At 32.8% G+C, this 25263-nt stretch overlaps 1 protein-coding gene across 2 annotated transcripts in view; it reads left to right on the top strand.

Moving 5' to 3' along the window:
• The window catches only part of LOC134242840 (uncharacterized), a 46898-nt gene extending 33059 nt beyond the window's left edge, over positions 1–13839 (top strand). The window contains exons 15-17 of one of the 2 annotated variants that reach the window (XM_062724985.1): positions 169–266; positions 4165–4303; positions 12936–13839. In XM_062724985.1, the coding sequence (XP_062580969.1) occupies positions 169–266; positions 4165–4303; positions 12936–13162 (464 nt within the window). In that variant the 3' untranslated portion in view covers positions 13163–13839. The remainder of the gene's footprint in view (positions 1–168; positions 267–4164; positions 4304–12935) is intronic. The other variant, XM_062724986.1, reaches the window with a different exon arrangement.
• Positions 13840–25263: the final 11424 nt, after the last annotated feature.

Genomic DNA, 25263 nt, shown 5'->3' with positions numbered 1-25263 from the left:
ACTCGTACGTCAGAAATATCTTAAGACCAGTTAAAGTAAAGTGTTTTTAGGGAGTAAAACTATGGAATAGGTAGATATAAGCAATAATATTGCACTGGCAAGTAGTTCTTTGTACAAAGAATTGTTTTATATCGTTTATGTGTAATGTTCTTTTTTTTCTTTCGGCAGAATACCAATGTTTGCGATACATTTACAACACAAGTTCATTGTTTGAAAAGTACCTTATAACAAAATCAAAAGACGAAGCGGAGGAATACAATTGTTGGGTAGATATTATTTGCAAATCGACTGCTTTAGTTTTGTAAGAATAAAAAGGAAAAAATACATTCACTTTGGTCTCAAACAAGAAATAACAGCACAACCATCCTAGCTGAGACTTGGTCGTAATTTCCATTGAAGTATATCGCTGTATAAAAAGATAATAAAGCTATTATATTTACATTTTTTGTAATGCGAGATTTATTTGGAGACTTTCACTTCATATAGAACTAGAGGCTTTCGGGAACTTAGCTTCCTGAGGCCATGTCACGATTTTGCTCCTGACCTTAGCCGCCAGACCCCCTGTCTTGACTAAAATAAGAGGAAAACATGGATTCTGTATTTTGTTAAGAGAAAACATGCTTTTGTTGAGGGATTAACCACCAAACTAAGTTAGAGTTGTGTTTCTTCTAATGACATAAATACCTGTTAAGGACGGGATATTACTTTTTTTTTTGTCCTTTTCACTGACGGAATGCACGTTAGGTAGTAATTAAAACTTTTTAATTACTTAAAATTCTCAAAACAAATAGGCTATTAACTCAGTTTGTTTAAAGTCCCTTTTAAGAATATTTCACTTATAATGAGACGTTACCACTTGCCGATGGAGAGCAGCATATTTTTAGACCTATACTTGGGACTCAGGGCCAGTGAGCAGCTAGTGGTATTTTTTCGTACTAGAAAATACTGCCACACTGCACCTTGGATTACACAGTTTAAGGACTATAGTGTTCAGGCATGTCTCGCAATGGGATTCGAGCCCACGACGTAAGTTTTATCTCCTAACTCTGCGACGAGATGCTGGGATTTCTATGCCACGCGACATGCCACGCAGACGACCAGTTGTACATGTATTCAATTATGCTTGTGTACCCCTTCAGCTGAAAGGATGTGTATTGACGTGTTTCATAATTATTTGATTTTGTAGTGTTAATTGCAATCGTAAAATATTGTATACCCCATGCTGAAGAAAAGTGCATGCCATCTACTTATTTCAAAATTAATTCATTTATAGAATGACATATTTGTTTTTTAAATCTTAAAATTACTATTATCCAGCTAGTTATAAATTTGCATGAAATTTTGATTTACAACAACGGAATTATATTTTATTTGATTTCTTGGAAAATTCCATGTATTAGTATTTGAAGGTTAACGAGACCGGATGACTGCAAGGATCGGCCAGAATGCTTTATATTGTCTTTAATCAAATTCAATCTAAAGTTGAAAGTGATTAGCTGACAAATTATGTAATTATTTTCAACTTTAGCTATAGTTGCTTCTATTTCTAGATCAAAGTAATTTTTTAAACAGTAAATTGAACCCCCCTCCCCCTTAACTGAATGCATCTGGAGAAAATCCTTGTTTAATCAACTTTTGTGATGTTAACATTTTAATTATTAAAAGATATCCAAATGGAGAAGCACGCGACTTCAATACATGTATTAAACTTTTGTTACATTATATTTAATACTGGATTTGTAATTAAAATAAATTAAAAATATTTAAAATCAAATAAGTAAGGAGAGTTAAGGAGGATATGATAAATTTTCGGAGGAACTCTTTGCCGTCACATAAAACATGTTCCTGCTTCAAATTTTCAAGAAATGAATAAGATGTTTTTTCAAAAGAAACCAAAATATTTTTATACCCGTTTTTTCAACAGCTTGATATTTTTTTTTCATATCCTCGATGATGACCTCAACAAGTTGAAAATAGACCCTGTTGAATATTGACCCCACCTCAGAGTTTGAACATTTTTTGAACAAGTTTTTATATATATCAGTATCTCTATATTTATATTTCGAATTTCAATTTTTCCCTTTTAAACCGAATATCTAGAAATAAACCTATCATCCCGTTATATTGTACATTCTAATCACTACACGATTTCAAGTTATCTTCAAGTGACTTTTTTTTTTGACAAGACTTACTTTAAATATATCTATATATAAAAAAAATAGGGCATAATAAATGAAATCTGTTTCTATAGAAAGGAGCATCAGTATATAATATTATATTGATCAGGTGGGCAGAACATCCCATCTAGCCAAATTCAGTATAAAAATTAACAAATTAAAAGCCTAAAAATTAAAATGAAACACATCTGTCAAAATGAATCCAATAATAGGTCATATTTGTAAAAAGCGACCATAACATGTAAGTATAATGCAAAGTTGGTGAAATCCCTGTAACAAACTTATCTGTAACTTTTGTAAAAATTTACTTTTTAACCTTTCTGGGATGGTTAAATACAGTACTTTTGATCTTTGATATCAACAATAAAAAAACGATTTTCCCTGCAACTTCCAGTGACTTCTTTTGATCTAAACAACTAAAAAGCCAGTCCACTTCAGAGAGAGAGAGAGAGAGAGAGGATGTTTTTTCAAATGTGTCAAAATCCTCTGAAATATAATCAGAAAAAACCATAAACAAAATAAAGAAACGAAACAAACAAACAAACAAGCAAACAAAAAGTAGAAAGGGAAGCTAGCCAATGTTGAAACCAAACCATGTTTCTCAAATTGGATGGAAGGTCCGTTTCAATGTTATATTTTGGCAACTTTATTACAAAAATTAAATAATGCTGAAAGTCAGGGTTCTGTATCTAAGGCAAACATTTTTTGATTAAAAAAAACTACAAAATGAAGAAAACAGCCCGGTCCCAAATACATAAAAATTCTTCAAATAAAAAAATCCCAAAATCATCCCCTTTTACATCGTCTAACTAACAAAATAAATATGTATTAATTGTGAGGTTCGTTCTTTAACTGTTTGATTAACTGTGCGAAAAAGATTACTAAACCTTTTATTTTGAACTGTTTGATTAACTATGCGAACAAGGTCACTAAATCTTTTATTTTGAAAAAATCCGGTTTTCAATCTGGACATTAAGTTATTAATGTTGTGCATAACTAAATAAGCATTAAAACGTACAGCAGTGGGGGGGGGGGGCTAATTGAAAAAAATATCAAATCTGAAAAGAATTGACAAGAAAAAGAAAAGTTGTCCATTGTCCAAACGAGTAGTCTTAACCCGAAAATCCTATTGGGGGTGAATGGATCACTTTTTTTTAAAAGCACTACCACCATAACTCTTCTTTCTTTGACTACACTGTAACGTGGAAATAATAAACAAATTTCACATTGTTCAATTCTTATGTGTATAAATAATAGGACTTAACCCCCACCCCGTTCCCGACACCTATGGATTAAATCAGAGTTGTGAAACCAAGTCATAAATATGTGTTTTTATGCTGTTGAATTTTGAACCGGTTTCTTGATCAAAATTCCACGACCCGGCTCAGTTTTCAACGGACTAGGGTCTAAATTCAACGCATTTGGTCTCACTTTTCAACGTTGAAAAATGACCCCCGGGTCAATTTTCAACCCGGGTCAAAATTCAACGTTACACCGTCACATAAATCATGTTCGCTTCAAATAAGAAATGAATAAGATTCAAAAGAAACCAAAAATATTTTTATAGTTAAGGGCTACAAAACCTCGAGATCTGCAGATTTTAAAATACATTGTGCAATTATCTGTATATATTAGCACATATTTAAGTTTTAAGAATTTCTTTGAAATTCTTTTAAACCGATATCTAGAAATTAGTCTGTTTACACTATCAAAGCGAAAAAAGTCATGTGATATTTTTTTCTGCCAGAAATATACTTTACAATATATCTTTTATATAAAAAAATCGTTTAATAAATAAAATGTACTATAGAAAGGACATCAGTTTGAATTGTATCTCCGTACGTGCACTACATCAGGTAGTATAACTGATCAATATTAGATGTAGGTGTCTAATTAACAAATTTTTTCTTGACCACAATAATAATCAGAGATGTTTTGAAATTACCTGGACAAATTATAATTAGCTTTTGTTTTACTTTTTTTCCAGGTTAAATACAGTACTTTTGAATACAAGTACGATTTTCCTCAGCAAGTGATTTACAAAATGCCCACCCCTCAGTGTGGAATGTTTACAAATGTCCTTGCACATCACGACAGACATGCAGATGCAGAATTATTTCTAAAAGGTAAAGATATTGATGTAAACGGACAGGATTTAATTTGTATCCCAATAAGCTGTTAACTCTCAGCTTCATAGGCAATCATAGTAATTCAATTTTTTTAATTACAAGATTTGATCTAGTTCATAAAAATGCAAAGAAAAGAATTGCAAAGGAAGGCATCGGGTATCAAACTTCTGATAACTTCAATCTGGCGGACTTAGTTAAAAGATCAAATTATTACATGAAACATATGGAGATAACAACAGTATTCAAGCTCAAACGTCCATAAAGCAATACAAGATAGGAGCAGAGCAAACACACGGACCTTTAAAACATCCAAGGTGGGATCAGGTGCCACGGAGGAGTGAGCATCCCATGCAGACCGGTCACAACCGCCATGCGCTCCCCGTCATTAACGGGAAATAATAGAAAAAAATCCATCGTCAATTCAGTGTATAAATAATGGACTTATAATAGATATGAAAAACGTCAGTCAGCTTTTGACTCAATGGTTTTCGATTGTTTTTACTGACAAGCTCAATGTATCGACCATAGAATTTACGAATTCATTACTTTAAAGGAGACTGCTAAAACTCTTGTTTCATCAACTTGTTTGTCATAAATTTACCTCGTTTTAGATATTATTCATATGTTGAGAATGACCTTGCGTATCGAATCAACTGAGATATAAAATCTCCGTATACAGGTGATGAAGGTTTGCTGCATAGATAAGGGAAATTGACGATAGAAAAGTTAAAGTCATCATGTTTATCATAGAGCTTGGATGTTAGATTACCATTAATGTCTTTTTCAAGTGAAATATTTAAGCATCGAAATCATATTTTTGGATGTCGTCGGTCCTATAACACACCTGGCCGTGTCGACAAATTGAATACCGCGCGTTAGCGCGGTATGATAATTTGTCGGCACGGCCAGGTGTGTTATAGGACAAGATTATAGTTTCTGAATTAAATTCAGTCAAAACTATGTACATTTTGATGCTCTGGAGTATTGAAAATGTATATAGTTCCTACTGTGTATTCGAAAGCGCGACCACAAGGTTTGGTGTGTGTTATAGAGATTTGAACGCCTTGGATTTCTAATGGATTTCATAAAGAAAATTACACTGAATGTAAATATTCAGCTTTAAGGCGTGGTATTCAATTTGTCGGCACGGCCAGGTGTGTTATAGGATCGACGACATCCAAAAATATGAATTCAATGCTTAAGCAAAAATAGGTCTGCTAATAAGGGGGCGCAATTGGTACCCATTGGAATTCCAATAAATTGTTGGAAGACCTGGTCTCCAAAAACAATATAGATATTGTCAATTAGAAACTCAAGCATCTTTTTGTTGTCAACTTCAGAGTACTTGTGTGTACAATCAGAATGTTTTTTAACAAACCAAGTTTGCAAATGACCAATGACAAGATAAGAAAATTTACGAGTTCCATTTTATTGAAAAAGCAGCTGTCAATGATATCAAAAAGCCTGGACTTTGATTTATCGTGGGAAATGGTTGTGTATAAAGTTGAAAACTTGTCAGTTTTTAAGCTGTTGATTTTTGTAAAATCTTATTATTTCAAATTGTCCAAAAGGTCCTTGAAATTTTTAAGTATCTACAACTGATTTACACCACTTTATAATATTGCACAGTACTCTTGAAGTTTCTCCTTCATTCCTGTTTATCTATAATATATGAGTATAGAAAGAGGCTTGGTTGAACATTTACTTGTGCTCGCTATGTATCTTTGTAAGGATTCTTATGAAATTTAGGAATCCAATATATATATGGTAGTTCAAATTCATTTTGGTTCCTTGGGATATTAGAAAGGGAACTAAAAGTTTTAGTTGGATTACCACTTGTAGAATTAAATCTACGTTCTTCTAAAATACAATTCATATAATGAGCCTTACAAACGAAGACATGTTACCTGCTTTGACAGCAGGGACCAGTATGTACTGATCATGTAATCTATCTAATTCTTTTTTCACTTCTGGATTATTGAATACAGAAAGATAGATGGTTTTCATGTTGCCCCTTAATCTTTCAATGCGCGATTTTAACATGGATCAGATATATTTAATCCATTCTGACAAAGTGTCAACGTCTTTTTTTCCATATCTGGTCCATCGTCTGGCGTAATATTCAACCAACAGAATCCATAATATTTATGAAATCCCGACGCCAGTTGAAGGATTGGGGTTCAAGTATTAAGGACCTTTTAAAATAAGTGATCTAAGGTCCTCATTATTAACTATATTTACATCACCTGTAATAACGTGTCCAGCAAGACTATAGTTATAGGGTGAAGAACATGAACACGATGGAGTTTGTGTTTCAGATACTCTATATCCAGGCCATGTTTTTTTTTTTTGGTAATTGAAAAGTTTGGAAGCAATAGTCTATGCATATTTGTAAGAAATACAAGGTGTAGTCTTTAACTTGAAATATGGTGGAATATAAGACTGGACCCTTTTATGATTAAGAATATTACTTATATTAACCGTGTCAATTCCTTTAGTGGCATATTGAAGTTTAAGGAAAAGACGGATTGTTTTAGCTGCATTTTTCTTCAGTAAAACGTTGGGGTTTTCATGTAGAAGGGTCCAGATTCCATTTATGAAACTAGAAAGGTTCTGTTGTATAAACGTTAATAAAGAATGGAGACTTTACCCAACATGTTCAAAAAAATATTTGTTATGGCTCTTTTCAAACCACTTTCCACTATATATGCTTTACTGTCTGTTAAAAATCTGTTAATATTCCTTTGCTCACTTAATTAAGTTATGAATTTCAGCATTCCTCTGTCCTTGACCTAAGAATTACTCAATAGAAGGTTGAAAAGAAAAGATGACGTATTGCCAGTCTCATAACTCATTCAAAAAACATGAATGAATTATCAATTTATACATTTGCATTGCAATTAAAATCAGAGGTTTATTGAGTAGAATAAATTATATGATACAAACCCTCCTGTTGCTCTCTGCTGTAAACAACAACTTAGCCTTGCTCTATGGAAATGCAATCTATGTTGAACCGCAAAACCGGAAGCGACGGTGTAGAATTAGAATATTATTGCCATACAGAGAATGATTAATTAGACTCATTTACGCAAAAGGAACAGTAAGAGGCACATGATCTATATGTTTATGAATTTTCCGCGCGTTTTTGGCAATCTTTTCATGCTTTTTCGTTTATTCATTTCGTGCAAAAATTTATCATTTTGCGCCGTTCCATTTTTTTTTCGTTTAGGTTTAATACTCATTTAATTCTTAAAATTTATGTAATTGCAAATGTTGAGATTGTTTTGCCATCTTGGATGTACATAGATATGGAATACAGATTCAGCATACCTATATACTGGATTCTGAAAATTCTGGCAAAGATAAATTGCAGGTTCTAGTAAATAAGGCGGCAGGGCAGTATCTTAACTCAATAAAAAAATGTATAAGGGCTGGAAAAGTCGTTGGCATTTGTGCTATAATATGTTGAAGTAGTCGAGTAAATCTTTGAATTCTTAAAATCGCCAAAGAACTTTATGAAAAATAAAGAATAATTTTTCTTAAATCAATTACGTTAAGGCGAACTTTTCAAAACTAACCATTTCTAACCATCAATTAAAGATTAGGGATCCATTTCACAAAAGAACTTACGCCAAAGACAAAAAAAATGAAATTTATCAATTGCAGAATTGATTATTCTTTGATAGATTGCTTCATAAAAATGTTTTTTTTAATTTCTTTTAAAAAGAAAAATTGAAATTATTTTGAAATTAATTTGAAAAAGTCATTTACAAAATTACATCTGTTCTTTTCTAAAAGGGGTTCCTAGCGTTTTGACTTCTACAGAGCTACCTCTGCGATAAAAAAGAATTTGGAAAATTTCATGCAATTGGTTATCTACAGAAATATCAATGGTTATTTACATTCTTATGTCGATATGATATATTCCGGTGAGCTTGAGATAAAATATACCCAAAGAGTCTGACACATCCGTTTATATTTGATATTTTACTTACTGACGTTTATGATAATCTAACAACCATGCTTTATGATAAACGTGATGACCTTAAGTTTCAATAGTCAACTTCCCTTACTTATGCAGCAATATACCTTCATTACCTGCATACGGAGTTTATATATCTCAGTTGATTCGATAGGCAAGAGAAGGCTCTACGTATGTACAATTTCTAAAGTGAGGTAAATCACTGACAAATAAGCTGATGAAACAAGAATATCAGCAGCCTTGTTTAAAGTCATCATTTCATAAGTTCTATGGAATAGAATGACCTTGTCAGCAAATACAGTTTATCATTGAGTCAAATGCTGACTAACGTTTTTCATACTAATTGTTAGGCCAGATGTTTTTCATAATAATTGTTAGGGCATTATTTACACACTGAATGACGGAGGATCTTCTTGTTATTTCCCTATCATGACAAGGAACACACTGCGGGTGTGACCGGTCGGCAGGGGATGCTCACTTCTCCATGACACCTGATCCCACCTATTTTGTTTTGGGGTCCATATTTGCTCTGCTCCTATTTTGTATTGTTTAATGGACTTATGAGCTTGAATACTGTTCCAAACTAGAGTATAGACACGGATATGTGATTTTGGATATTGCAAAATAACCCCCCACATTCCACTGAAGAAAATGCAGCTTAAACAATGCGTCTTTTCCTTAAACTTCAGTATGCCGATAAAGGAATTGACGCGGTTAATGTAAGTGATATTCTTAATCACAAAAGGGTCCCGTCTTATATTCCAACATATTTCAAGTTAAAGACTACACCTTGTATTTCTTACAAAGACTATTGTTTCCAAACTTGCTTTTCAGTTACCAAAAAAACTTTACATGGATTGGATATAGAGTATCTAAAACATAATCCTCCATCGTGTTCATGTTTTTTTTCACCCTATAACTACAGTCCTGCTGGACACGTTATTACAGATGACGTAAATAGAGTTAATAATGAGGACATTATATCAATATTTTTAAAAGTTCCTTAATATAGGGAACTCCGATTCTTCAACTGGCGTCGGAATTTCATAAATACATGGTATTATGGATTCTGTAGAAGATTACACCAGCCGATGGGCCAGATATGAAAAAGAAGATGTTGACACTTTGTCAGAATGAATTAAATGTATCGGATCTATGATACAATCGCGTATTAAAAGATTAGAGGCAATATGAAAACAATCTATCCTTCTGTATTCAATAATCCAGGAGTGAAAGAAGAATTGAATAGTTACATGATCAGTTCGGACTGGTCCCTGCTGACCAAGCAGGTAACAATATCGTTCTCGTATGGAAGGTTCATTATATAAATTGTATTTTACAAGAACTTGTGTTTATTTCTACAAGTGGTAATCCAACTTATACTCATATTTACCTTTCTGAGGAAGAAATTCTTCAAATTCATATGTCAGTTTTGAATATTTTTGATATCCCATTCAACCAAAATGAAATTGAATAACCACATCTATATTGGATTTCGAAACTTCATAAGAATCCTTACAAAGATTCATAGCGGGGTTCCAAAAAAATGTTCAACTTAGTCTCTTTCTTAACTCCTCACTAAGATATTAACAGTAGCGAAGGAGAAACTTCGAGAGAACTGTGCAACAATATATTCAAGAAGTGGTGTAAATCAGATGTGGATACTTAAAAATTTCAAGGAACTTCTGGAAAATTTGAATTTAAAAGGTTTTCCCAAAATCGACTTGTTTCAACTTGTACAGTTTGTTAGTTGATAAAATGTCGTCAGTATTATCATATGTCAAAATCAAAGGCAAAGGAGGATTTTTTCAATCAGCAGTTTTTATAAGCACTTAAAATAACCAGACTTTCATAATGATTTAGACTACGGAAAGTTCCGTTTTTATGATCAATGCATAAGGCTCACGGCGAGTGTGACTGGTCAACAGGGGGTGCTTACACCTGATCCCACCTCTGGTATATCCAGAGGTCTGTAGTTTATGGTGTCCCGATATTTGTTTTGATTACAGTTTTTAGCTAACCTCGACGAAGTCGAGATGAGCTTATGCTATAACCCCAGCGTTTTTAGCTAACCTCGACGAAGTCGAGATGAGCTTATGCTATAACCCCAGCGTCGACGTCCCAGTTTAAGTTTTAGGAGCAAGTCTGTTCCCAAGTAACTATAAGCCTTACCTGGACCAAACCTGCATGGTTGATGCTTCTAGGGATGGACACTACCAAACTTGCTTAGGATGCTGGATCTGACCTACATTTTCCAGATGAGTGACCAGGTTAAAGTTTTTTGAGCAGGTCCATTCCCACGTAACTGTCAGCCCAACCTGGACCAAACTTGCATGGATGATGCATCTAGGGATGGATACTACCAGACTTGCTTCGGTTGCTGGATCTGACCTACATTTTCCAGATGAGTAACCAGGGTAAAGTTTTTGAAGCAGGTCCATTCCCAAGTAACTGTCATCCATACCCAGATTAGCGACTAGGTTTTTCCCAATAAACTATAAGCCCTACCCGGACCAAACTTGCATGGATGATGCATCTAAGGATGGACAATCGAATCTTGCTTCTGTATCTGACCTACATTTTCCAAACAAGTGACCAGGTTAAAGTTTTTGGAACAGGTCATTCCCCAAGACCTATTTGAACAGAACTTGCTTGAATATTGTTGTCAGAATAAATACTAGTTTTAACTGTTAAAGAAATGTGAGATTTGCATAACTAAAACTGATAACATTCGTCGAGGTGAGCTTCGTAATCTTTGATTACCTTTGTTTTTAGTTGATTAACGTTCTTTATCATCTTAACCATTATAAAATAGACAAAATTTGATCCTTTTGGAAATTTAATAGGTTTTCAGAAAACTTGGTCTCCAAAAAGTACATAGATATCCTCGACGAGACATTTTCAACTATGTTTAAATTTCAACTTTACAGTACTTGCATATGTAAAAAGAATTAAAATTATATTGAGGGATATATATGGAGATAATGAGCAGTAATTAAGGTCAAAAGTCCATAACACAATACAAAATAGGAGCAGAGCAAAGATGGACTTCCAAAACGTAATAGATGGGATCAGGTGCCATGGATGAGTAAGCATCCCCTGCCCACCGATCACACCCACTGTATGCACCTTGTCATGATCGGGAAATACGTGAAAAATCCGTCGTCAATTCAGTGTGTAAATAATGGACTAACAATAAGTATGGAAAACGTCAATCAGCATTTGGCTTAATGATGAATCATATTTGTTGACAAAATCGTTATATCGACTATAGAACTTACAAAATGATAACTTTAAACGAAACTGTTGATATTCTTGTTTCAATTTTTTTTTCAATAATTACCTCACTTCACCCAAGTTATACATACGTAGAGCATGCTCTTGCGTATCGAATCAACTGAGAGATATAAACGTTATATGCAAGTGATGAAGGTGTATTGCTGCATAGGTAAGAGAAGTTGACAATTGAAAAGTTAAAGTCATCACGTTTATCATAAAGCTTGATTGTTAGATGAGCATTAACGTCTCTCTCTTCTTAAAAACCCAAATAGTAATTATAAAACAGATGTGTATGACTCTTTGGTGTCATTAAACGTATATCTCTCTCTCTTTCCATAAAATACCACAAATAGTAGTATAAAACAGACACCAACATGTGCATTGTTTGACATAATTTAATTTTAAAAAATTAACCCTGTTGAATTAACTCTCTTTAAAATTAATTTGGTGTCTTTTATTTCAAACAACCAGGATATATCAAATCGACATATGAATGTAAATAACTGTTGTTAATTGACAATATGCAGCGTCGATATATCTAAATGTCGAGTTGAAAGCCACAACAAATGTTTTTTCTTTGTACGTATAAGATTTTGAAAACTTTTAGCATTGAATTTAGCATTTTGCAAATTAAATGGCCGAATTTACAAATAAATTCGGACTTGAGTTGTTTTAACTACCATACTTCATCCCAGTTGTTAAACCATTAGTTCAATGCCAATTTTTCACTACGGATCTGTCACGTTGTAAATTTTGAATTTACCGGGTGGCAGTAAATACAAAATTTACAACATGACATCTTGTAAATTTTGTATTTACTGCCAACCGGTAAATTCAAAATTTACAACATGACACATCCTCCCATCTATCTGATAAATACAGAAATCAGCTCAGGCGTGTCTGAAAGACAAGGGATGTTTACTTCTTCTAGATAACTAATCCCACCTCTTGTGTTTCCAGAGTTCTATGTTAATGCCCCATTCACTTTTCTTATTTTTGCGAAATGTATTATATATTTGGGTAGGATCTTCGTACATTTTACTGATAGGCATAATGCAGGTAAACTGCATTATTGCAAGGAGAATTCAGGTTTTTTATCAAAATTCATGAAATCTGGGTTCATGTTGTTGCCCCTTGGGTAAGGCTTGGTCATTTATTCAAAATATAAATAAAACATGTATTTTTAAGCATTCATCTTTATTCAAGGGATTTTACCAAGCTTAAAATAGTTTTTTTTTTAAATCAAAATGATAAAAATGTATTTTATGACAAAATTATTTCTTTCAGATTCAGATAAATTGCATGGTCAGGAATTATGCATAGGTTTGTATAATAAATATATCACAGCATTTCTTTCTCTTATTTCAGTAAAAGAACCATGTATAACAAGATCTAAAGCAAAAAGTCAACCCACTGTCAACTCTCCTCCCTCTACGGTACCATACCAGCTGGACGGTGTGGGGGTGGTGGTGCCGATACGTCAGACAGTGGACAGTTACTACAGCCCAGCATCTGGCCTCACCCCATCCCTATACATCTACGTAGTCTTAGTCGTCTGTTCTCTTAGACAAACAGTACTTCCGGTTTTCAGGTGACAAAATGCCATCAGAATCACATATAAATACGACATTCAACATGCTACTCCAACTTATTTTTTTAAACATTTTTTTCGCAGTGGCAAAGTGAAGCATCAAAATTACCTGACGTGCCACATTAAACAAGCGATCAAAGGGGCAACATTTTTTTATTATATCTGTTATTAATTTGTAATCGAATTCCCGATCTAAATGTTTGCGCTGATCGTTTTTTTTTTTTCGATAAGTTGTATAATCATTTTTACAGACTTTCTTTTTCAAGCTTCACGTGTTAATTAAAGCCAACAAAGAAGCAATGATTTGGAAATTCTGTTACTATTTATATCAACTGTTTTGCTTATAAAATACAATGTATCGGTACTCTAGGGGCAAACGTCGGTAACCCGGATATTTTAATTCTATCAGATCCGGTTTCATTGCCATCTGTGCTAGAGCTCTGATGTTGCTTCTTTGATATTGTTAAAATAAAGAGATGAACTTTCATTAAAAATCCTAATTCATATCATTTAGCAGAATGTTACCAGAAGGAAAACCGGATGTTTTGCATCGGTCTACATTATGCAATCGATACCATTTTTCTTTGTATGTATATATGGATGTTGATAATCATCATCACATTTGTTTGAATGTGCAACTGCCATGTTTTGTACTGAGCTGCCATTTTTACATACAGCTAAATAAAAACAAATTATGTATCTCTTGAATTAACTATTTTTTTTTTTTAGAAAAAAAATATACATATAACCATTTGGAATGGTTTAAAGTATATATATGCACGAATAAATACAATGAAATATGACTTGCCACCTGGTGCACTGTATGCGAACTCCCATTAAAGCGATCTGACAATGGAAATCTTGTCAAATTTGATTTATAGCATCCTAAAAGGCTAATACATACACGAACTTTGTATAATTTTGGAATTCTAAATTTGAGAAAATCTGTTTTATATTTGTAAAACTTCCAAGAGTACCAAAGTACTATTCTGTGGTGGCACTTTTGCGCATATAATGTGCATGTATATCTGTCTTTCAGTGACGATCAAATAATTAAGTAATAACACCCTTACAACTAAATAGCAATCACTGGTATTTGTTTGAAATTAAGATAAAAACTCCTTTTTGCTTTTATTTAAATTCAATGGAAGAATATTAAACATCCCGTATTAATAAGTGCTGTTAGAATGACCATTGAAAGAAATAACAAGCTGAATACAATAGGTTCTTATTCATATTTCGAGACGATGAATCCCAGTGAGCTTGAAAGAAAAGATTCAACAGAATCTAACACACCATTTCTCTTATTAGGTTCGATGTTTTAGAAGTAAATGACGTTAATGGTCGAAAGGGGATGCTCACTTCTCCATGGCACTTGATCCCACCTCTGACGTTTTAGAGGTCCGTGTTTGCTCTGCTCCTGATTTTTGTTTTGTTTGAATGGACTTCGAGGTTGAATTATATTCCTTGTCTCAATATTTCATGTTTAGTTGCACCCTAGACTATAGTAAGTACAAGTATTTCTTTGTATTATATTTAAGTTTAGATTGAAAATAAAAAAAGAAGATAAATTGTATTATTATACTTTCCTGTTAAATACTAAAATCTGATTGGTTTAGACGCAGTTAACAATCTGTTCTATTACCCTCAGCCTTAGCAACACACGTGACAACGGGTAACACAACGGTAATGCCACATGCGTGGAAATTATGCGCGTACGGTTCACCGTAGAATTCTCAAAACGTCAGTTGCGCGTTTGAAAGAACCGGAATAAACTTGACGTCAATAAAAGCTTGCGTCCGATGAAGCTTACTTGAAAACAACAAACGACAGACGAAACATGCTTGCGAGTGGAGAAAAAAAACGAACCTTTAGATGATAAAGCACTCGTAGAGTATCAAATAAACAATAAAGAGGTCAGTAAATCTTTTTCGAAGTAGCGGGGAGTTTGGAAGCTTTCTAAACATGAACGAAAAGGCGATCAACGATTTGTATTGCTGACATAGTATATCAAGAAGACATTCAGTATAATAAAATAAATGGTGCCTGTTTTGGAAGGTAACAGTTGAAATTGACACCCCTCGGAAAACCATTGTCAACCTCCGCTGACGCGTCGGTTGACAATGGTTTTCCGAGGGGTGTCAATTTCAACTGTTACCCTCCAAAACAGGCACCATGTACATATATTATTACTCATGGATTGTTATATGCCACTGTATACAGGTACTCATAATTCTCTGTACTTGGAACCACCGATTTACCAAAAGAAAAAGAAATACAAATGATTGTAACTGACTGATTTATTGAACAAACAATTTCATCTTAAACAAATTAAGCAAATTAGAAAAATGACATCTAAATTTGCGGTTATTATTTTAAGTCTAGAATGTAAAAAAAAAGTTATTCTGAAATAGTTTTCAGCAAAAATATCATTTCGTAGTGAAAATCGCATTCACTTAATTTGTAAAAAAAAAAAAAAAAATAGAAAAGAAAATAAACTTTGCTTCTTAATTTTTATAATATTTACAAAATCAAAGATAAAGTTGAATGGTAGCATAAAAATGAGGTTTTTAAACTTATTTTTCATGAATAATTCTTCGACGAGTTAACTTGTTCTAGTGAACAAGACTCACCTTGGGCCTTTTTGGCCCTGTGATTTTCGAAAAATCAAAAACTGCTCAGTTTAAAAAATGCTTTGTGACCCTTAGTGAGTTCAGATTTTAATTTTATTAATGAACTTGTGCATGACTTCATACGTTAATTCTCGCTTGTCTATACATTTGATGATTTTTTGAATTTGGCATTACTCTACAATCCTTGATATGTTTACAAATATGGTCCAAATTAATTTTTTTTTGCAAAGAATCCAACCTCTGATCCAAATTATGCAATTTCCAAATGAAAGAACTGGTTATATTTTTTATCTTTTTTGATGGCACTCGAATACCTCCATTTTTGCAAAATTGTAGATACATGTAATTGCAATTGAACAAAGACTGGACTTTAAGAGGAAACTTTATTTTGCATTTTTTATATTGATGTTAAATGGGGCATCGGGTGTTGGCCAGTTTATTGTTATATGGACAAGATCATTTTATGCATAAAGTAAACCTACTGTTCTCTGCAGAATAGAAAAGAAAATGAAAATGCCACTGGGTTCTTTTTTTTTAACCAAAGCAAATAGAAATAAGTATTAAAAGGTGGAAGAAAGCAATCCTTTGCTACTTCGTAGAAATGTTGACACTTGACAGGAGTATACATCATATAGTCAGAGGTTTCGAATGTTCGAATTTAAAGGAGTACGTGATTTTTTAGCTGAGTGAAATAGTCTTGTCCCATGATTCCTTGCACTTCGTTACTGGGGTCCCTAATAACGAAGTGCAAAGGATCATGCATGGAACAAGATTATAACGAAGTGCAGCAAGATGTCTGAGTGAAATTATCAAGCTACAAGAAAATACACATTATATATGCGCATAAGCCAACAGAAACAAAGTCGTTCTTCTGTAGTCCAGGTAGTTGTTAATTTACAAACAGTTTTCAAACAAAACTTCGGACTAACCCCAGACCTTTCAAAAATGGACAAAAATTTTGTAACTAGTAAGGCAATATAAAAGCATGTCTTTCTAATACCACTGTATGTTTTCATTCATAAAAATTGTTTTCAAACAAAACTTCGGACTAACCCCAGACCTTTCAAAAATGGACAAAAATTTTGTAGCTGGTAAGGCAATATAAAAGCATGTCTTTCTAATACCACTGTATGTTTTCACCTCTAGTGATATTAGTATGACTGTGTTGTAGAATGTACCTCTTTGGCACGTGAAGCGTCGCTAGGTGCAATAGGTCGTCACCTAGGAGAGAGCCAGTACCGGTGTGGGGAACACGGTCTCTGTCGTGTTTGTGGTTTATCTTGACATTGAACGAGGCCGGGACGTGATGTTTTTTTTTGAGTGGGTGTGGGTTGCTATGGTCATTTTATCTACACTTAATGGCGAAAAAGGCCAATGTTTCTGTCGTGCGACCATTTTATTACCAGCTACAAAGGAATGTGACAGTTTTACACAATGTTTACAAACTGTTTCATTACAGGAAACGTCCCAGTATATTGTTCACAATTTCTCGTGACACTTCCGCAAAGGGTCGTATTTTGCCAAGGTCCCTGTTAGAATACTACCGTTCTTTATCATTAATTTTTCTTAATATAATTGAACAAAAGAATATTATCTTCTGTTGATCTTTGATCATTTTTAATATATTCGATCAATGCATACTATTAGTGCAAGATATATTACTGTATTCAGCGGCGACTCACACAAATTGTTCCGACGAAAATAGTTCCATCATTAATAAGTAGATACAAGATAATTGTTCATGATAAGAATAATGTTGTGTATGTCATACATAAAAGAAACCAAAATTAATGTTAATTTTTTCTCCAAAGATCACTTTCCCCCCTAAATGCGAATAAAAAATGTTAATATTCCTACGCTCGCTCCCTCCTCAGCTTTTTTTTTTTTTAAACATGTTTGATAACAAAGAATATCTAGGTCATTCTTCGGTTGATAATTTTTTCACTGATGAATTGATTATACTATATCAACAATTGTAGTAAAATCATGTTAATTATATATAGTTTCCTCTTAGAGAAAAAAAAAATAATCATTCCGTGTGTGTTGAATGACGGAATTTTCAATCCCTGAGCAGATTCCTGCACATGTGTAGACAAACTACACATAGGGAGAACCTGCATGTAAAATGTGTAACAAAACCCGAACTGGCCGGGATTTCTAAACTGACAATCGTTTAATTTTTTATTAACCAGAAGTTGTATTCATGTGATCTAATTATGAAAAAAAGTTCTGTCTGCCATCGTAACTTCTCCGTTCGCGGGAGTCCGATTGACAAGTCCATCGCACGTGTGTATAGACCAAAGCTAACTGGACTTGCGGACATAGGTGTGTGTACTGTTAGCATGGTTAGGAGACTGGGTGACCGTAATGCTACGGACTCACGAAATTTACACATGTTCTATAACTATAGACAGTGCAGTTTTCTTTTAATTAACGTCATTAAACACTGTTAAACATATTAAATCTAAAAGTCGAATATCTTTGGATATGGGGTAACCCATATCTATTCTTGTTTAAAACTTTTCGTGCAAGACACGAGAATGACCATTGATTAAACTTTAATTATTTACTGCATTTAATTTGCAAATGCGATCTTTTTAGGATGCTATCTTTTGTTTATCATTCAAATTTATTCTGTTTCAGAAATAATTAGTAAAAGCAGTGCTAAATCCCATGTGCACCTTGTACAAAACGTCTATTTTTAATAAAAGATTCCCCTTTGAATTTTGGGAGCCATATTCACATATTCAAAACAGAAATCTGGTTCTGTTTTAATCCGTGGTATATCAGTAAAACGATTCATAATTATGTAATTCCATTTCTAAAATAAAATAAGAATATTAAACTCTGTGCATATTATAAATTTTGAGGACATAATGCTACCATACTGACCTTTTTCTTCTGTTTAAATGTTGCTTCATCATTTTTCTGAATTTCTTGAACGTTATGATTCAAAGAATGATAAATTGCAAGTGTTACTTTGCACAGTATATGTATTATAGATAGAGGAAAGCCTCACAAGATAAATTTTGCTTCTTTATCTTCAACAAGATTGTCCGTGTAAAGTACAATGGGATTGCATTTATTAAGATGGACAGAAATGTTGATGTTCTTTTCTTTACTATACTGTCATGTAAATTTTGAATTCATCAGGTGGAAGTTAATACAAAATTGATTTACAACATGGCGCGCCCAAAAAAGGCTATAGGACCTAATAGTGAAGAGATATTTCATTATTGGGGATTCTTCTTTTTCTCCGGATTATAATAAATTTGTCTTAAGAATTCTTTAATCAGATACAAAGTGTTTGTAGTAAAAGGTTAACTTCGTGTTTGTGCGAGGAGGTCCTTTGTATGCCTGGCCGTTCTTGGTCAACGCTCTGGGACTTAAACGTATAAAGAACTTGTCATTCTAATAAAGGTTACTTGCATTTCAACTCTTGAATGTGCTAGTGTAGAGTGACTTGTAAAGATGAAATAGTAATCAAGCTGAAAAGTCCAGAGAAACAATACACATTGGGAGAAAAGCAACGCGGACAAAAATGAATGCCTGAATTGAATGTCTTTAACATTTGAGTTTACCCCCAGAGAATCTGTTTCTTATGAAGAGGACATTAGGCGATTCAATGATGCTCGGGAATGTTTAATTGAAGGTGAACGATTTGTAGTAAAACAGAAAAAAACCTTCAATTGACATTGCGGTTGCCCTCAAAGGAACAATGATTATAAGTATACTGAAACAGAATATTTTAATTTCATTCTGATTAATTTACATTTCCATATTTTAATTTTTTTGAAAAGACAAAGCTTCAATTGACAAATGACATTCCTTTTGTATGTTATATAATATTAACTTTCATACTTTTAGTACCTGTTAAGAAACATTAAGCTGAAATGTGAATGACCACTTCGAAATAAAATATACAAAGAAAAACTATCATTTAACTCTTGTTTGTGATTTAACCTTCGATAGATGGACACGCATTTTCTGGAAATTCTAATATTTTAGAAATGAAGTGTACTTTAAGTAGTCCGATCCCAGATTTTAAAAATCAGTCTTAAAATAATTGAAAATGTCTCTGATTTCACAGAGTAACGTGAATTTACCCATGGTATTTCTTCAAAGTTCATTATTATTGTTTATGATTTTATTATATAGTCTGAGGGAAAATTATCAAACCTGAAAATTTATAAACAAATTAAAAGAAAGGTATCTAGACATTCGGAAAATTTGGAATGTTTTTATGCTTGGACAGTATTTTAGTTCTTCTATTAAAATCAATTGCTTTATAATACATACGTTTAGAAAACTAGTGCTATCATTGCTAGACATTTGATATCACTTCTTACTTCATAACATGTCAACATGCTTCGGTATTCAATGCTAGATTTTAAGAATTTTGATTTATTTTAAAAATATATTTACTTTTCTTTCATTGGGTACAGTTGTCAATTTTTTGCATGATCGTATCTAAGACTTGAAGGAACCTTGAATCATATTGAAATGCATAAAATAAAATAAAGTTGACCAAAAATATTTCCATTACATTTAGAGATTATTTAAATTATATAACAATAAACTTATGAGTCGTTCTTCTTGACTTAGGACTTCTTATTCCCCCCCCCCCCCCCTATTTTTTATATGCATAGTTATGATTTTAAGATTTCTAAAGTGATTTCAATTCTTCATTTATACATTGCTAAGATGTTTCGGCAATTCTTTCAGAGAACGTTACTATTTTAAACTAAGATTTAGCCTATAGCTACGTGGTGGGATAAGGATAAATTTACCACAGGGTAAGTATATATTTCTTTATTAAATTTAAAATTTTACAAAATAAATTATAGCAAAAAAAAAAAAAAATTTTTTTACAACTAATTAAACTTCTATGATCAGTATCGACTTGACGCAAGCTTGATTTTAATCTCTTTTACATAGTGCGTCATAAATTATAAATGTTAAACCTCTATATTCTCTACATGAAATATATGGAGATAGCGAACAGTATATTGAAGCTTGAAAGTCCTTTAAATAATACGAATTAGGAGCAGAGCAATCAAGGACCTCCAAAATATCATGTGGGATAAGGTGCCATGTAGGAGTGAGCATCCCCTGCCGATCGTGATGCCGAATCATGACTCCTTGTCATGATTGAGAAATTCATACCGGAGTAACGGAAAAATCCGTAGACAATTCAGTGTGTAAATAATAACTTATCAATAAGTATGAATAAATTAAAACACATCAGTAAGAATTTGACTTAATGACCTAACCTTTGCTGACAAGGTGATTGTACTGACCATAGAACTTAAGAAATGATGACTTTAAAAGAAATAAGTGTGAAAAACGTCAGTCAGCATTTGACTTAATGATCTAATCTTCGCTGACAAGGTCATTGTATCGATTATAGAACTTGCGAAATGATGACTTTAAACGAGTCTGCTGAAATTCTTGTTTCACCAGTTTATTTGTTAATAATTATTTACTTCCATTGAATTTTACTTCCTTTATTTCTTATGAAGACCATTGCCGTTAGTCTGTCCAAGAACAAAACTAAGCAAGCCACGTGCAGAGAATTCTTGAACAATGGCTGTTCCATCAGTTATGCATACAGTGACATAAACGTCTATAATATATTTAACTTACTAGTGTTTAAGTTTACTCTGAATGTTATTTTTTCATAAAAATGTAAATATAAACAATAAAATGCTTTCTTTGGTCGTTAGTGCGGGAATGAATGTCGCAGCTGTTGCTGAAAAATACGTTTTTATCTGCAAAAGCATTTTATCATTTAACTTAATTCGTTTAAGAAGTTGTTCATACGTACAGCATATATGGAATCAACTGAGAGATATAAACCTCGTATGCAGATGATGAAGGTATATTGCTTCTTAAGTAAAGAAAATTGACGATTGCAAAGTTAAAGTCATCACGTTTATCATAAAGCTTGGTGGTTAGATTACCATTAAAGTTTTTTCCCAAGTATCCAAATATGAAACAGATTTGTCAGACTCTGTTGTATCTTTTATTTCCAGCTCAACGGATATATACACCCCGTGTAGCGACAATAAAAAAAATAAATAAAGGAGGAGATCGAGGATCTGATCTTAGTATTTAATCTATTTATTTTAATTTTTTTTCCTTTGAAATTTTTATTGGGCCACAAAATGTTCATTTAATTTAATTAGATAATAATTCAAGAAAGAATCTTATACACGAAGGACCATGTATGCACGTAACTAGACTTTTCTATGATCAATTTTTTTTTTGAATTTGGATTAGTGAGTCTTGACCTCAGTCTCACTTTTCTATGATCAATTTACTTTGGATTAGTGAACATTCCTGGCCCGGTGCCAACTCTTGGGACTGGAAAATATGACAAACAGCGTTATGAAGTAAATAATTAGAAGATCAGATTAACAAAAATTTACAAGAGTTGTAAAAAGAGCATAAAATTTAAAAGAACATAAATTTACAATTACTTTTAATAACTCTTTCTCTGCAATTCAACATTCAATTTAATGATTCGTGCTTATCACCGATAAATAAATGCATAACAAATGTAAAAAGAACATAAATTTACAATTACTTTTAACTCTTCTTGCAATTCAACATTCAATGATTAGTGCTTATCACCGATAAATAAAAGTATAGCAAGGAAAGAATTGCTGTGACACTAGTACATGTATCTTTTAAAATCCCTATTTTTGCAAAATACTTACGTATAGGAATAATATGCAAACTATTGACAAACAATAATTAAGAATATCAAGTTTTGTTTGAGGTCATCATTTCGCAAGCTCTATGACCGACACAATGAAATTGTCGGGAAATACCATTTAACATTACATGTAAGTCAAATATTGACTGAAGTTTTTCAACCTTATTGTTAGGCCATTATTCAAACACTAAATTGTCTAGATAGATTTTTTTTTCTTTTTCCCGATCATATCACGGATGTGACCGGTCGGCAAGGGGTGCTCACCCATCATGGTCGAATTCAAAAATTTTCATCAAATTGATATGGGACCAATGTTTCAAATAAGAAAACATGAAATTAGTGCAAGATCTGTTCTGCTGGTCGAAGACTTTAAAGTAAACTTTACCAATATTCACACTTCTGTCTTGAATGTTGCAGTTTGCATTATCTCTACAATCTTTGATTTAACCTTTCCAGATTTATCTTTAGTGCATTTGTATAATGATACAAAAAATATATAATTTATCAGTTTCCTGGGATGAAATATCATGCAGATATTTTAATGTTGCTATATTTAAGCCGATCGTATTCTCCATTCTTCTAAAAAATAAGCATCAAAACAATGGTAAGTTGTTCATTTATGACAAAATTTTATATCTTTAATCTAAAAAAAATAAATCAATTTTGTTTTCTTTCACTTGTTGATGTATTGGTATTTTTTGAACCACTTTTCCCAGATAACAACAAGCCCTTTGATATTCTCGGATGAATTTTTAACCTTTCATGAGGCATGTATAATTTGCATTTAATGTTAAATAGTTTATCTGAATAAAATTTTGACTATACAAAGCTCTTCATTATTTTGATTTGACCTAGTATATACTGTCTGCAATTATTAAAAATAAAAATCAGCAGCTAATATTATTAATGAAGATTTTCCCAAGAAAAAGCGACGGGAACATGATATTACCCCAAACCACATGTTTTCTTTTTGCATATAAATCAATTAAAACTGGAAGGCATACACAAAGAAATGCAATTAATATTCCAAACTAAACCACAATTTGTTTAATTAACTTCATCTATAGACAAAACTCTCTCTCTCTCTCTCTCTCTCTCTCTCTCTCTGTGTGTGTGTGTGTGTGTGTGTGTGTGTGTGAGGGTAGGTGGGTGTATATGAAAAAATATATATTATTTTACTTTTCTTAAATTTAACACCATCAAATTGCATTTACCTCAAGGATCATTTCATAAGACATTTTTTCACAAAGGTTCAGATGCTGGATTGACCAATGATTTTTTTTCAGCGCAATATTTGCATTGCATACTGTAGCAATAAAACAAATGTAGTTCTATCTACCGTTGCAGTTTACTGCATAATGTTATACAGATCCGACGATTTCAAATCATATGGCATAAGCGAACCACTGCATCTTTAACTCTTATAGAAATACATTGTAATTCTAAAAATAATGCAAGTACCCGGAGGACACACTAAATTCGGAGTGAGGTAGCCATGAATACTTTGTAGGTTAGAAGAATTATGTATGCAGACGCGCCTATTAATTCTGGGTTATTTTAGTGCCATATATATTTATTTATTACATTAAAAGATTTATTGTCCTCTGTCTTGAAACATATCATTTGGTACAATTATTCAAGGTTCATCAGAAAGTTTAAACCAATACATCTTGACATTTTACATATCTATACGAGAGTACAGAATTCACAGTGCAAGTTTGTGGGTTTGTTCTATTGCATTACCTTTGACCAATCATAATTGAAATCTGCTTAAACCAATGATCGAAAGGCAGAGAGTAGCCAATCAAAATCAAGTATTCCATGCTGCATAATTCAAAACTTGTTATGAAGGATTGTTTTCGAATGTAAATAAATTGAAATCTATTCCTAGCACACCTTCGACAATATTACATATCGCTCAGACATTTATGCAAATGACTTCCCGTCATTCCACATCAAACGACAAAGGTGAACTTTTTGTGTCATTTCAGAGCATCGGGAGACGATTCTCAGCCGGGAACATTGGGCGTCAAAAGAATTGCTTTACGGAAGTCATTAAAATAATTCTAAAGATAGCGAGAGCCCTGATTTTGCAGGCTACATTTGCTGTCTTTGATACGCCACTGCACCTTACCATGTTGCCTTACCAGACTAAACCAATGCTGTTTACACGTTCCGTTAAAAACACACGATAAATCCGTTCTTTTTTTCATGTTGACTATCTAGCATTAACAGTGTTTCAATAAGGATTTCCTTAATTAGAAGTCTGTTCAGTTAGTTTTTGCTTACTTTCTCTCATTTTATTCGTCATAAAAAGCTGTATCCATTACCAGATAACAAACTGCAAAATGGATAATTTAAACTTTTACAAGAAAAGGATTTACGTAACCATGGTTTTCCTCCCTGCAGCAATGATGCACGTCGATTTGCTATATGGATATGCATTGGTGTGCATTTTTAGGTGTCAATCACGGTGCATTATCCGTATATATTCTTGTTCCCAATTTCGAAATTATCTTTCATCAAAATAATTGCAAATTAAAACACCGACAGCTTGAATTTCAATACACTTTTTTGAACTTGTGGTAAATACTTGATAACTTCTAAATCCGTGCTTGCTATTTTCTAGCAAAGTAAAACGTACAATTCCGAATTTAATTTAAATATCGGAGTTTTGTAACCTGTTCTATCTGCCCATGTAATGTGCAGATTAATTTATGCCATTTTTTCAATTGTTGCTTTGAACATTTA

The sequence above is a fragment of the Saccostrea cucullata genome, unplaced genomic scaffold (assembly GCF_032062105.1).
Source record: "Saccostrea cucullata isolate Sc308-1 unplaced genomic scaffold, CSIRO_AGI_Scuc_v1 ctg304, whole genome shotgun sequence".
Classification (NCBI taxonomy): domain Eukaryota; kingdom Metazoa; phylum Mollusca; class Bivalvia; order Ostreida; family Ostreidae; genus Saccostrea; species Saccostrea cuccullata.
This window is presented reverse-complemented; position numbering and strand designations above follow the sequence as displayed.